This window comes from Balaenoptera musculus, chromosome 14, assembly GCF_009873245.2.
Source record: "Balaenoptera musculus isolate JJ_BM4_2016_0621 chromosome 14, mBalMus1.pri.v3, whole genome shotgun sequence".
In the NCBI taxonomy this organism is placed as follows: domain Eukaryota; kingdom Metazoa; phylum Chordata; class Mammalia; order Artiodactyla; family Balaenopteridae; genus Balaenoptera; species Balaenoptera musculus.
In genome coordinates, this window is record NC_045798.1 from 36,105,568 (window position 1) to 36,121,902 (window position 16,335).

At 36.2% G+C, this 16,335-nt stretch overlaps 1 protein-coding gene across 2 annotated transcripts in view; it reads right to left on the bottom strand.

Annotated features, from left to right (window-relative positions):
• SMCHD1 (structural maintenance of chromosomes flexible hinge domain containing 1) overlaps positions 1-16,335 on the bottom strand; it is a 134,657-nt gene that overhangs the window by 78,033 nt on the left and 40,289 nt on the right. For both annotated transcript variants that reach the window (XM_036874911.1, XM_036874912.1), the window contains 7 exons: positions 14,238-14,358; positions 13,976-14,159; positions 11,857-12,051; positions 10,221-10,334; positions 3,160-3,266; positions 2,345-2,427; positions 2,047-2,160 (listed from right to left, as the gene is read on the bottom strand). In XM_036874911.1, the coding sequence (XP_036730806.1) occupies positions 2,047-2,160; positions 2,345-2,427; positions 3,160-3,266; positions 10,221-10,334; positions 11,857-12,051; positions 13,976-14,159; positions 14,238-14,358 (918 nt within the window). The remainder of the gene's footprint in view (positions 1-2,046; positions 2,161-2,344; positions 2,428-3,159; positions 3,267-10,220; positions 10,335-11,856; positions 12,052-13,975; positions 14,160-14,237; positions 14,359-16,335) is intronic.

Sequence of the window (16,335 nt, forward strand, 5' to 3'; positions counted from 1 at the left end):
GTGCATGTAAAAGTTATGTTTATACTATACTGTAGTCTACTGAGTGTGCAATAGCATTATTTCTTTTAAAAAATAAAATGTTCATATCTTAATTAAAAAGTACTTTATTGCTAAAAAATGCTAACCTTCATCTGAACCTTCAGCAAATCGTAGTAATAACATCAAAGATCACCAATCACAGATCACCGTAACAAACATAACAATGAAAAAGTTTGAAATGTTGCCAGAATGACCAAAATGTGACACAGAGACATTAAGTGAGCAAATACCGTTGGGAAAATGGCATTAATAGACTTGCTCAACACAGAGTTTCCATAAACCTTCAATCTGTAAAAAATGCAGTATCTACAAATGGCAATAAAGCAAAGCACAATTAAACGAGGTATGCCTGTGTGTATTTTTGTTTTTGTTTTTAAATAAGACAGAGGCAGGAGGGTCAGAGTCACAGAGAGGTTGGAAGATGCTACACTGCTGGCTTTGAAGATGGAAGAAGGGGCCACAAGCCAAGGAATGTGGGTGGCTTCTAGAAGTGGAAAAGGCGAGCCTTCCCTAGAACATCCAGAAGGAACACTATCCTGCTGACACTTTGATTTTAGCACAGTGAAGTCCACCTGGGACGGATGACCTAGAGAACTGTAAGATAATAAACGTATGTTGTTTTAAGCCATCAAAAAAAGTTGGAGAAATATAAAATAGAGTGTCACAGAGGCCCAAAATAAGAGTACTGCAGTAAAATTAGTCAAACTGTTCAATGCTGCCAAGGCTAATAAGACATTTATACAATGAAAGTATACATTACCATTGACTAGTTTATAAATGTTGGAAATAAATGCATAGTGAATAAAACACATCTTTAAAATCCATGGACCAGACATGCAATATATAGTGATAGAACAGACTATTGAAAATATAAATTGAAAATACTTTCAGGCAGTCAAGACAAAAACAACGGACAAAGAAAACCATAATTCAAAAAGAGTCATGTACCACAATGTTCACTGCAGCTGTATTTACAATAGCCCGGACATGGAAGCAACCTAAGTGTCCACTGACAGATGAATGGATAAAGAAGATGTGGCACATATATACAATGGAATATTACTCAGCCATAAAAAAAAAGAAATTGAGTTATTTGTAGTGAGGTGGATGGACCCAGAGTCTGTCATACTGAGTGAAGTAATAAGTCAGAAAGAGAAAAACAAATACCGTATGCTAACACATACATATGGAAACTTAAAAAAAAAAAAAAAACGTTCTGAAGAAGCTAGGGGCAGGACAGGAATAAAGACACAGACATAGAGAATGGACTTGAGTTCCCGGGGAGGGGGAAGGGTAAGCTGGGACAAAGTGAGAGTGGCATGGACATATATACACTACCAAATGTAAAATAGATAGCTAGTGGGAAGAAGGGGCATAGCACAGGGAGATCAGCTCAGTGCTTTGTGACCACCTAGAGGGTGGGATAGGGAGGAGAAACGGGGATATATGTATATGTATAGCTGATTCACTTTGTTATAAAGCAGAAACTAACTTTAACCATTGTAAAGCAATTATACGCCAATAAAGATGTTAAAAAAAACCGAAAACAACAGACAAGAAAGTTAACAAACAAGGTGATTCAAGTTAGGAAAATACAAGATGAGCAATGATATGCAGTTCTTTTCCTTTACCAAAGAGTGGGCCAGGATTCTCATCTGAAACAAGTACTTCTGGCCCATAGGTTCAGAGACACAGTATTTTTGATTTAGAAGGGATCTTAAGGATTATCCAATCTAAATTCCTATTCAGTACAAACTACTATATGTATGCACATCATATCTTTATTTTAGCCCATAGCTACCTACATAGGAAAATTCAGAATAAAATGTTAAAAAAAAACCTCAGAAAACAATTGATTTTTTTTAATATGAATTATTCACACTTTTGAAACTCCTAACTTTAAACAAATGCACTATCAGATTGCTATCTCATAATTACACAAAGATTTTAAAACATGTTATATATTTAAGAACAACAATAAAGATCCAAATTAGTTTGTATACTTACAGTGTAGTATAACTTTGAGCTCAACCAGGAGTTTCTTTGACCCTCCATGACTTGTTCCTGGAAGCTTTTGCATTGCTTCCCCCTTTTTATTCAATATTTCAATTCTTAACGCACCTATCAGTCCAAAATTAAAAATAAGAATGTCTGAGTTACACCCAAAGAATCTGATGAATCTGCTAGGTCTTCACACAGCATTTTAATTTTTCATGGTCTTTTACTATGAAATGCAAGATGTAAGAAAAGCATTTCCTCAGTATTTAAAAACAAACAAACAAACACAAAAAACCCAAAAACATACCAATGGGGGTTCCAGCAGGCCTAATCTCATTCGGCAATAATTCATCTCCTTCAGGCCAAGTTACTGACAATCTATCAGGGAGCCTATTATGAAACCAGCATATTAATGATTCATGAACTGTGTTAATTATGGTCTTATTTTTAAAAATAAAACTTACTAGAAATTTTAATATTTATTTCTAATTTTTTTTGACAGGTTAAATCTGAAATCCTGTATGATTAATACTGTAAACACTTCCACCTCCTCAACCACTGTTGTGGCTACAGAGTAAGACAAAATCTCCTGGTGTTAACAGCCAGGAACTGTGCTTTTTTTGAGATTTTTCTATTCATTTATAGTACAACCTACCTTTGGGAGACAGGATAAACTCTACAAATAAAAGAATTACCAGTGAGATTCAGTAGGAATCAAAATGACTGCATCATAAGCTACACAAGAGCCACAAACCATTTTGTTTTTTGACTTCCTTTTACTTCCTTTGTACTAATCTTTACCTCTCAGCAGTTACTACCATTTTCTTCTAGCTATAGGCCAAAGTTGTTTTTTTTTTCTTTAACAAACTTAATCATAGTGCTGATAACAGTGACACTGTAGATATAAGATTTCCTCATTTTTCTATAAAATACAGGATTCTGTTTTTGTAACAGAGCTCTCAGGTTTTTTTTTAACAGCAAGAACTTTGTCACAATACACACATCTAAGACTACAAGTGCCCAAATAGAAGAGCACAACGACATACTCAATAACTGCTAAAAGAACAATTCTTCTTGATTTTTCTTGTTATTTTTTACCATGCATCTTGAAATGTAAATTACCTTGCCATTTCATCTTCTACATATTTTTTCACAGCTTTCTCAGCAACTGTCCTATCCAGCTTTGCAATTGGCACAGTTTTTATTTCATCATACAGTGCTTGAGGTTCCTGAATAAATAAAATTTATAACAACATTTCAAAAAAACTATTTAAATTTAGCTGCAACTGCCGCCACCAAGAAGCCCGTGTGCAAGCACAGGTCACTCTCCACACCTCCCCCCCTGGGAGCCTGTGCAGCCCGCCACTGCCAGGGTCCCGTGATCCAGGGACAACTTCCCCGGGAGAACGCATGGCACGCCTCAGGCTCCTGCAGCGTCATGCTGGCCTCTGCCGCCGCAGGCTCGCCCCGGATCCATACCTCTCCCTCCCCCCCCCCCCCCCCGGCCTGAGCGAGCCAGAGACCCCGAATCAGCTGCTCCTTTAACCCCGTCCTGTCTGAGCGAAGAACAGACGCTCTCAGGCGACCTACACGCAGAGGTGGGGCCAAATCCAAAGCTGAACCCCAGGAGCTGTGCAAACAAAGAAGAGAAAGGGAAATCTCTCCCAGCAGCCTCAGGAGCAGCGGATTAAATCCCCACAATCAACTTGATGTACCTGCATCTGTGGAATACCTGAATAGGCAACGAATCATCCCAAATTGAGGAGGTGGACTTTGGGAGCAACATATATTACTTTTTCCCCTTTTCCTCTTTTTGTGACTATGTATGTGTATGCTTCTGTGTGAGATTTGTCTGTATAGCTTTGCTTTCACCATTTGCCCTAGGGTTCTGTCTGTCCGTTTTTTTTTTTCTTAATAATTATTTTTTACTTTAAAAACTTTATTTTATCTTTATTTTATTCTCTTTCTTTCTTTCTTTCTCTTTCTATTTTTTCTCCCTTTTATTCTGAGCCGTGTGGATGAAAGGCTCTTGGTGCTCAAGCCAGGAGTCAATGCTGTGCCTCTGAGGTGGGAGAGCCAACTTCAGGACACTGGTCCACAAGAAACTTCCCAGCTGCACGTAATATCAAATGGCAAAAATCTCCCAGAGATCTCCATCTCAACACCAAGACCCAGCTTCACTCAACGACCAGCAAGCTACACTGCTAGACACCCTATGCCAAACAACTAGCAAGACAGGAACACAACCCCACCCATTAGCAGAGAGGCTGCCTGAAATCATAATAAGGCCACAGACACCCCAAAACACACCACCAGACGTGGACTTGCCCAGCAGAAAGACAAGATCCAGCCTCATCCACCAGAACACAGGCACTAGTCCCCTCCACCAGGAAGCCTACACAACCCACTGAACCAACCTTAGCCACTGGGGACAGACACCAAAAACAATGGGAACTACGAACCTGCAGTCTGTGAAAAGGAGACCCCAAACACAGTAAGATAAGCAAGATGAGAAGACAGAAAAACACACAGCAGATGAAGGAGCAAGGTAAAAACCCACCAGACCTAACAAATGAAGAGGAAATAGGCAGTCTACCTGAAAAAGAATTCAGAATAATGATAGTAAAGATGATCCAAAATCTTGGAAATAGAATAGACAAAATGCAAGAAACATATAACAAGGACCTAGAAGAACTAAAGAGGAAACAAGCAACGATGAACAACACAATAAATGAAATTAAAAATACTCTAGAAGGGGTCAATAGCAGAATAACTGAGGCAGAAGAACAGATAAGTGACCTGGAAGACAAAATAGTGGAAATAACTACTGCAGAGCAGAATAAAGAAAAAAGAATTGAAAGAACTGAGGACAGTCTCAGAGACCTCTGGGACAACATTAAATGCACCAACATTCAAATTATAGGGGTCCCAGAAGAAGAGAAAAAGAAAGGGACTGAGAAAATTTTTGAAGAGATTACAGTTGAAAACTTCCCTAATAAGGGAAAGGAAATAGTTAATCAAGTCCAGGGAGCACAGAGAGTCCCACACAGGATAAATCCAAGGAGAAACACGCCAAGACACATATTAATCAAACTATCAAAAATTAAATACAAACAAAACATATTAAAAGCAGCAAAGAAAAAACAACAAATAACACACAAGGGAATCCCCGTAAGGTTAACAGCTCATCCTTCAGCAGAAACTCTGTAAGCCAGAAGGGAGTGGCAGGACATATTTAAAGTGATGAAGGAGAAAAACCTACAACCAAGATTACTCTACCCAGCAAGGATCTCATTCAGATTTGATGGAGAAATTAAAACCTTTACAGACAAGCAAAAGCTGAGAGAGTTCAGCACCACCAAACCAGCTTTACAACAAATGCTAAAGGAACTTCTCTAGGCAAGAAACACAAGAGAAGGAAAACACCTACAATAACAAACCCAAAACAATTAAGAAAATGGGAATAGGAACATACATATTGATAATTACCTTAAATGTAAATGGATTAAATGCTCCCACCAAAAGACACAGACTGGCTGAATGGATATAAAAACAAGACCCATATATATGCTGTCTACCAGAGACCCACTTCAGACCTAGGGACACACTCAGACGGAAAGTGAGGGGATGGAAAAAGATATTCCATGCAAATGGAAATCAAAAGAAAGCTGGAGTAGCAATTCTCATATCAGACAAAATAGACTTTAAAATAAAGACTATTACAAGAGACAAAGAAGGACACTACATAATGATCAAGGGATCGATCCAAGAAGAAGATACAACAATTGTAAATATTTATGCACCCAACATAGGAGCACCTCAATACATAAGGCAAATACTAACAGCCATAAAAGGGGAAATCGACAGCAACACAATCATAGTAGGGGACTTTAACACCCCACTTTCACCAATGGACAGATCATCCAAAATGAAAATAAGTAAGGAAACACAAGCTTTAAATGATACATTAAACAAGATGGACTTAATTGATATTTATAGGACATTCCACCCAAAAACAACAGAATACACATTTTTCTCAAGTGCTCATGGAACATTCTCCAGGATAGATCATATCTTGGGTCACAAATCAAGCCTTGGTAAATTTAAGAAAATTGAAATCGTATCAAGTATCTTTTCCGACCACAACGCTATGAGACTCGGTATCAATTACAGGAAAAGATCTGTAAAAAATACAAACACATGGAGGCTACACAATACATTACTTAATAATGAAGTGATTACTGAAGAAATCAAAGGGGAAATCAAAAAATACCTAGAAATAAATGACAATGGAGATACGACGACCCAAAACCTATGGGACGCAGCAAAAGCAGTGCTAAGAGGGAAGTTTATAGCAATACAAGCCTACCTCAAGAAACAGGAAACATCTCGAATAAACAACCTAACCTTGCACCTAAAGCAATTAGAGAAAGAAGAACAAAAAAACCCCAAAGCCAGCAGAAGGAAAGAAATTATAAAGATCAGGTCAGAAATAAATGAAAAAGAAATGAAGGCAACAATAGCAAAAATCAATGAAACTAAAAGCTGGTTCTTTGAGAAGATAAACAAAATTGATAAACCATTAGCCAGACTCATCAAGAGAAAAAGGGAGAAGACTCAAATCAATAGAATTAGAAGTGAAAAAGGAGAAGTAACCACTGACACTGCAGAAATACAAAAGATCATGAGAGATTACTACAAGCAACTCTATGCCAATAAAATGGACAACCTGGAAGAAATGGACAGATTCTTAGAAATGCACAAACTGCCGAGACTGAACCAGGAAGAAATAGAAAATATGAACAGACCAATCACAAGCACTGAAATTGAAACTGTGATTAAAAACCTTCCAACAAACAAAAGCCCAGGACCAGATGGCTTCACAGGTGAATTCTATCAAACATTTAGAGAAGAGCTAACACCTATCCTTCTCAAACTCTTCCAAAATATTGCAGAGGGAGGAACACTCCCAAACTCATTCTACGAGGCCACCATCACCCTGATACCAAAACCAGACAAAGATGTCACAAAGAAAGAAAACTACAGGCCAATATCACTGATGAACATAGATGCAAAAATCCTCAACAAAATACTCGCAAACAGAATCCAACAGCACATTAAAAGGATCATACACCATGACCAAGTGGGGTTTATCCCAGGAATGCAAGGATTCTTCAATATACGCAAATCAATCAATGTGATACACCATATTAACAAATTGAAGGAGAAAAACCATATGATCATCTCAATAGATGCAGAGAAAGCTTTCGACAAAATTCAACACCCATTTATGATAAAAGCCCTGCAGAAAGTAGGCATAGAGGGAACTTTCCTCAACATAATAAAGGCCATATATGACAAACCCACAGCTAACATTGTCCTCAATGGTGAAAAACTGAAACCATTTCCACTAAGATCAGGAACAAGACAAGGTTGCCCACTCTCACCACTATTATTCAACATAGTTTTGGAAGTGTTAGCCACAGCAATCAGAGAAGACAAAGAAATAAAAGGAATCCAAATCGGAAAAGAAGAAGTAAAGCTGTCACTGTTTGCAGGTGACATGATACTATACATAGAGAATCCTAAAGATGCTACCAGAAAACTCCTAGAGCTAATCAATGAATTTGGTAAAGTAGCAGGATACAAAATTAATGCACAGAAATCGCTTGCATTTCTATACACTAATGACGAAAAATCTGAAAGTGAAATTAAGAAAACACTCCCGTTTACCATTGCAACAAAAAGAATAAGATATCTAGGAATAAACCTACCTAAGGAGACAAAAGACCTGTATGCAGAAAATTATAAGACACTGATGAAAGAAATTAAAGACGATACAAATAGATGGAGAGATATACCATGTTCCTGGATTGGAAGAATCAACATTGTGAAAATGACTCTACTACCCAAAGCAATCTACAGATTCAATGCAATCCCTATCAAACTACCACTGGCATTTTTCACAGAACTAGAACAAAAAATTTCACAATTTGTATGGAAACACAAAAGACCCCGAATAGCCAAAGCAATCTTGAGAACGAAAAATGGAGCTGGGGGAATCAGGCTCCCTGACTTCAGACTATACTACAAAGCTTCAGTAATCAAGACAGTTTGGTACTGGCACAAAAACAGAAATATAGATCAATGGAACAGGATAGAAAGCCCAGAGATAAACACACACACATATGGTCACCTTATCTTTGATAAAGGAGGCAAGCATATACAGTGGAGAAAAGACAGCCTCTTCAATAAGTGGTGCTGGGAAAATTGGACAGCTACATGTAAAAGTATGAAATTAGAACACTCCCTGACACCATGCACAAAAATAAACTCCAAATGGATTAAAGACCTAAGTGTAAGGCCAGACACTATCAAACTCTTAGAGGAAAACATAGGCAGAACACTCTATGACATACATCACAGCAAGATTCTTTTTGACCCAGCTCCCAGAGAAATGGAAATAAGAACACAAATAAACAAATGGGACCTAATGAAACTTCAAAGCTTTTGCACAGCAAAGGAAACCATAAACAAGACCAAAAGACAACCATCAGAATGGGAGAAAATATTTGCAAATGAAGCAACTGACAAAGGATTAATCTCCAAGATTTACAAGCAGCTCATGCAGCTCAATAACAAAAAAACGAACAACCCAATCCAAAAATGGGCAGAAGACCTAAATAGACATTTCTCCAAAGAAGATATACAGATGGCCTACAGACACATGAAAGAATGCTCAACATCATTAATCATTAGAGAAATGCAAATCAAAACTACAATGAGATATCATCTCACACCGGTCAGAATGGCCATCATCAAAAAATCTAGAAACAATAAATGCTGGAGAGGGTGTGGAGGAAAGGGAACCCTCTTGCACTGTTGGTGGGAATGTAAATTGATACAGCCACTATGGAGAACAGTATGGAGGTTCCTTAAAAAACTACAAATAGAACTACCATACGACCCAGCAATCCCACTACTGGGCATATACCCTGAGAAAACCATAATTCAAAAAGAGTCATGTACCAAAATGTTCATTGCAGCTCTATTGACAATAGCCAGGACATGGAAGCAACCTATGTGTCCATCATCGGATGAATGGATAAAGAAGATGTGGCACATATATACAATGGAATATTACTCAGCCATAAAAAGAAATGAAATGGAGGTATTTGTAGTGAGGTGGATGGAGTTAGAGTCTGTCATACAGAGTGAAGTAAGTCAGAAAGAGAAAAACAAATACAGTATGCTAACACATATATATGGAATCTAAGGGAAAATAAAGGTCATGAAGAACCTAGTGGCAAGACGGGAATATAGACACAGACCTACTAGAGAATGGACTTGAGGATATGGGGAGGGGGAGGGGTAAGAAGTGACAGGGTGAGAGAGTGGCATAGACATATATACACTACCAAATGTAAAATAGATAGCTAGTGGGAAGCAACCGCATAGCACAGGGAGATCAGCTCGGTGCTTTGTGACCACCTAGAGGGGTGGGATAGGGAGGGTAGGAGGGAGGGAGATGCAAGAGGGAAGAGATATGGGAACATATGTATAACTGATTCACTTTGTTATAAAACAGAAACTAACACACCATTGTAAAGCAATTATACTCCAATAAAAATGTTAAAAAATAAAATAAAATTTAGCTGCAACAAAAACATTTCTTCCAAAGAAACATATTTTTACCCTAATTAAGTATATAAATCATAATATCTATTATTACATTATACCACAGTGTTTACTTCCATTTTTCATGTAAACTCCTTAGGCCTAATTAAATAGGCCTTAGGCCATTCTAATTTTAACAGGAGCATAGTATACGATAAAACCAGCTCTAGTTTTGAAGTTTTTCATTCTTGAGATAGAAGTCTGGCTCCAATGTTTATGTTTGTGGGCATTGGATGAAATGTGCACTTTACAAAATTACTGTGTTAACTAGCAATAATATATGTAACATTTATTAAACACTGGGCACACAGATGTTAAAGTTCTACAGATTATTAAAAACATCAAATATGAAACATAAAAATTCATGCTACCACCGCTTTAACCAATGGAAAATCCAAATACAAGGCAAAATAGAATACCGTATCTTTGTTTTAACAATTAAGCAAAAGAAAGGAGTAGTACCAAGAGACTTTGAAGAAATATTTTTTGTTATTTGGGGGTCTTACCATTGCAATTTGAACCTCTCCTCCTGTAGCATATACTTCTCCATCATGATCACCATAAAGAAAAAATTTTACAATGCTTCCATAAAAGAGAGGAAGTGTCTTGATTGTCTTGACCTTATATTTAGTTTTAAAACAAGGATTTAGTATTAATATTTACTTTTAGAAAAACAGGTTTAACAATTACTTAACAGAACTACTTTATGCAAGGAGAAAACTCAGCATCTATCATTAGAAAAATTAACAAAAAAAGCATTCTAATATTCTAATAAAGTTATATTTGTGAAGTTCTCCACTTATTTGTAACATCTTTGAAAAGACACAGTGGCTTCTTCATACAAAAATGTCATAGCTATGCATGTGTCTAAAATGCCCAAAGCCTTCAAAGTCAATTACTATTAATGCAAATTATCTCAAACCCCCATAAATGTTGCTTGCAGACTGTGAACAGTGACTTACAAAGTTATCATTTCTTTCAAATAAATTAGCTCAAAACTTGCCTATAATGTATTTCTTCTCCTTACTTGGCTTGAAAAATCTAAGGGTAATTTCCATTGGTCCAATTCAAAACGTCCCAACTACAAGGACAACAAAAATTTACACCCAACCTACCTTCCAGCCTCATTTCATTTCTGAACTATTTCTCCTCACACACACAATAGGTTGCAGCAACCCAACTCTGTTGCTTGCGGTTTCCCTGCATTTACCTGTCTTTGTCTGTGCTCAGATTATCTTCTCTGAGAAAGCGTTTCACTTGACTACCACACAGAATTTGACAAAACTGATCACTCCCTCCTTGTAACTCTTCACAAATACCTTATTCTCCTGGTTTCCTTCTATCTCACTATCTTATCCCTTTCAATTCTCCTTTGTCAGCTCCTCCTCTTCGTTTTCCTAACCTCTAAATGTTGGAAAAGCAAGCTGTAGCTACACACACTACTTGGAGGTGACCGCATCTGATTCCAAAGCTTTCGATATACGATGATGAGAGTGTCACATTTGTGCATTTATTACCTTCATAATTACCTCTGAAAACCTGAGCCTTTACCTCTTTCAAGTTCCATACAAATGCCACTTCATGCACAAAGAATTGCATGATTTTACCCTCTTCTCCCAGGGCAATCCGAGGTCAGAAAATTCTCTCCTTCTAAACTATGAGCACTATTCATTCTCTCTTTTCATAGCACTTACCCCCTTCTTACCTATGATTATTCTGCTTAGGTTATCTCTGTTTTCAGGCTGTAACAGCCTGAAGGACAAAGGACATCCCCTAGATCTCTGCATTCTCTACAATGCAGTCAATAGCACAGTAACTCACGAGCAGCACTCAATAAAAATTTGCTGAAAAATAATTTCTCCATATCACAATTAAAAAAACAAAACGGAATTCTCCATTTGAGTAAAGTTTAGTGCAAGAAACAATAAAAACCTTGTTAATTGAGCCTTTGGCAAAAATCAAGTTTTTTATAAAATGTCCTGTTAAATTACGTAATTAAAATCCGTTTGGCCTTTTCGTTCTTTTCTGGCTCCTGAGGAGCCAAGAGTAAATATATTATTTTTGGTTGTTGATAAATTCTAATACATCTAATTTAGTTTCAAATTCTACTAAAAATTAAATCTAAAAGTAAGTTAAACTTACCAGCTGTCCTGCTTTGTATATTTTTCCATCCCATTCTATTGCTGAATAAGTCGCCCAGGGGCCCTGCTTTTTAGAAGGAAGATCAGGACGTGTAATTATTCCTTTAAAAAGTGTAAATTTTATTTGTTTGTCATACTTTTCATGACAGTCCTTCAGCCATAAAGCAAATTCTCTGTCAATCTTCATTCGCTGCTCCTGTAAAATTTTAAAATGTTCTATGAAATATAGCTACTAGTAAACAAATACAACCACAGACACTTCTCATTCATTTCATTTTTCCTTCCACATACCTGCCCACCCCAGAAAACCTAATAAAAAACTAAAATATTTTGCTGGATCCTTCTCCCATACAAATTTAGATTTCTATCAAACACATTACTAAAGAAAGAAAAATCTTTGCTACATCCTTGGGTCCAAGGTCTCAATGGTCAATATCAACAAAGATTTGCTTCCTTGTTTTAAATCCTAGGATATACCAAAAAATGACAAACACTGGCTGCCTAGGATAAGGAGAACTAGCTGATTAGGGGAAAAGGGTAAGTGGAAGCTTTCTTACTGTGAACGACGCACATTCTCAATAGGGCAATAAAAATATCTTTTTATGTATCAGGCACAGATTTAAATACATATAGTACTTAAACGTATATATGGTATATCCATGGTATTAAAATGTCATTGGGGGGAGTGATTAGGGGGAGAAAAGGTCAAGAAAGCTCTTTTATAAAGTGATAGTGAAAAAAAGGTAGAGAAATATTGCTATGCAAAACACATTTTAATTATGTATTATATATCTATATTTATTCAGAAAATAAATCATAAAATAAAAATTGTTTTCTAATAATACATAAGAAGAAAATGTGCTACTGCTTAGCATTCTTCACCCTGATGGAAGACAGTATAGAGATTTACATTCTAGCATAAGGTGCTATATACTTGTTTAATGCCTATCTTTAGGAGAATGAGTAGGGAAGATAATCTCTACATCACATGCTTTCACAGAAGACTTTGCATAAAGTTATAGAAGTTCATTTCCCCCTATATATCTTATTCCACAATATACCATTTCCAAATGAAAATGGGGCAAAACTAAAACTGATTTCAGCTTAAGTTTTTGCAGCTTATAGTCAAAGGGCCAGTAAGTTAATCACCAAAAAAAAACCAACTTTTGGTTTTAAAAAGTTATTTGAATAAGAAGTAACATGTACCTGGTAAACACTCAAAAATGGCATATATCTTCAAGGAACTCTTCCCCCTAATCTGTTCCCAGGTACCAACTCCTTCCTGAATCCGCAAATTACTGTTGTCACTTTGTCAACTTGACAAGAATATAAAATTATTAACTAGGAATGGGACAGTCCGCCTACCAAATTTTTATGCTGTATTTCAATGTACAGCCCTTGTATTCGATAAAATTATATAAGATTCAGTAACTTTTTATTAAGAGCAAAATGAATTTCAACATGTTGTAGGGATGACTGACTATAAATACTGTGTGTCATGTATTGTGCTTATTGCTTAAGCAATTTTAAGTTCAGAATGAACGCATCCATCTCCTGGCAACTTAACATTAAACTACTGAAAGAGTAGTATCAAGTAAAAGTTTCTGAGGTACTTAGGTAGAATAAAAGTACACTAGTTCTATCCTACTTTTTAAAAAATTTATCATTCTTTTTCTATTGATTAATGCAGATTTTAATACTGATCAATCTCACAGCACCTTTTAGCCCAAAGTATTTCATAGTTCTACCTCAATTTTACCCCCAAGATTAGATTAAAATTGCATATTTAGGTTATTAATATATAAACACAGCTTTTGTATTAGATAAAATTGTTCTTGTATGCTCTTATCAAATAGACATGGTTCTGTAGCTTCTATTTACTATGTCAAGGTACTGATGAAGATCTGATAAAAGATCTGTAAATTTTATCTGAACAAGATCTAATCAGTTTGAAATTTTTGAGTGAACACATAAATGCTCATGAATGAAAATTTATACTCCTGATTAAATAAAATGAAAAGTATGCAAATTGTCAGTACAAATCTACACTACTAGTGACTTTTGTTGTACTTAAAACAGAACACTTGCAAATATTCAAAACTTGATACTTAAAACCATACCTGTCCATTTAAAATCCTTGTAAAAAGGGTGTTCTTATCTTTCAATTTTAGCTCAAGATCCATAAAGGTCAGTTTATTTGTGCTGACCTGGAATTTGTCATTAGTGAATAATGCACCAGATATCCTATTGTAGCACTCAATCGGTGCAAGCCCTCTCTTCTTAGGAGGAGTACACCAGTCAAAGCTTGAACAGAACAAAGTATTAGTTAGTAAAAAGATTAGATCACAAAACAATATAATTTCAGCAAAAATCAGAACTTACTCTTCAACAGATGTATATGGTATTAGTCGTCCATTCCAAAAACATTCAAAAATAGGTCTTTTCCCTCTTGCCGCTTTCTCAAGTATGAAACAGTCATCATCATCGTCTTCATCTTTTAATTCTAGAACAAAGGAATATTGGAACAAAATGTTTATTGCTATAAAGTATATGCAATTTTTACCACTGAGAAATCAATTTCTGTAAGTGAAATGTTAAAGCTACTTCAGAGAAATGGTAACAAAAATTCTTATGATCTTTAACATTGCATTCTATAAAACCTAAAGGTGGCTTTATTCTGTTTGCCCTCAAAAAGGCAGATTTTCAAAGTGGTTCCACATTACCAATAGTGTTTCTCATTACAAAGTCAATAATTACTTACATACTAATCAATCTGTGTTAGGAGTACTATACTAGCTACTGAGCCTGCAATCTTTAAAACCTATTTATAAATATGGGAGCTTGAATCCTGTACCTAAACCACAAGCTTCACAACTCTGTCAGAACCAGTTTACTTACATAAAAATCATCTGGAAAATCTACAGTATCTAGCAACAGCAAGTTTGCCTAGTTTGGACAAATTAATAATACTGAATGTAAGCTTACTTTATGATACAGCTAGAATTATAACCTATGTTATAAAGCACAACTGTCTACATTTTTATATTTGTTAGTAATACATTTTCATATATTCAGATAAATTAGATTCAAACATTCTGATCCTGACATGGTAATACCTCAGTCATTCTGGCATTAATCATTCCCCCCACCCCAAATAAAGCCTTCTTCTCCCAAAAAAACTCTCACAAGTCCAGCACAAGTAAATATTCCTTTCAATCACACCATTTCACTTGCTCTTAGAGAACCCCTCTGATCTCATTCAACTTACTGGCTATTATTTTAAAACATCATATAAAGAACTTTATGTTTTTGTCTATAAGCATGCAAAAATTACAAATGGCAAATGAAAAACATGCTAGAGACTTCACGGGAGGGAAGGTCACTGAGTAATAACATGTATGAGCACTTACTAAACAAAGTCGGGCACTATTCTGAGGACTTGAAGCAGTTTCTTATTCAACCCTCACAACACGTCTATGAGGCAAGAATTATTACCCCCCCATTTCATAGATACTGAGGCAGGCAGTACTTTGTCAAAGTTTACACAAAGTGGCCAAGATAGGATTCAAATCAGGAAATCTGGTTCCAAAACCCACAATACTAAGGCTATACTAAAGAATTATTCTGAATGAGAAAATTTAATACTGTTAATCTATGAAAATTCAATGCAATCCCAATAATACCACTAGGATTTTTTTAAAGTGAAAGTACAATACAAAGTGATTCCAAAGCTTATCCAGAAGAGCAAAAGATTAAGCATTAAGAATTTTCTCAAAAAAGAACAATAGTGTCTTGCCCTATAGATATCAATATACAGTGTAAAGGACAAGAGAGTATCATTGCTCATGTATAAAAACACAAAATAGGGACTTCCCTGGTGGCACAGTGGTTAAGAATCCGCCTGCCAATGCAGGGGACACAGGTTCGAGCCCTGGTCCGGGAAGATCCCACATGCCACGGAGCAACTAAGCCCGTGCGCCACAACTACTGAGCCTGCGCTCTAGAGCCCGCGAGCCACAACTACTGAGCCCACATGCCACAACTACCGAAGCCCGCGCACCTAGAGCCCGTGCTCCACAACAAGAGAAGCCACTGCAATGAGAAGCCTGCACACCACGACAAAGAGTAGCCCCCGCTCACAGCAACAAAGACCCAACACAGCCATAAATAAATAAATAAATAAATTTATAATAAATTAATAAATAAAAACACAAACTAGATCAATTCCTTACAGTAAAAAATCCAGATCTATGCACTCATGGGAACTTTATATTATTATGAAAGTGATATTTAAACTATTACAAAAATCATAATGTTCAATAATTGGTGTTAGGAAACTGGAAACCCACATGAAAAATATTAAGTTAACCCACACACAAAAAAGATTAGAGATGTGTCAAAGATGTAAACATAAAATGATTAAGAAAAAAAAACCACAGGATCTTTTTTATAATCTTGAGGTATAAGAAGCCTTTCTATA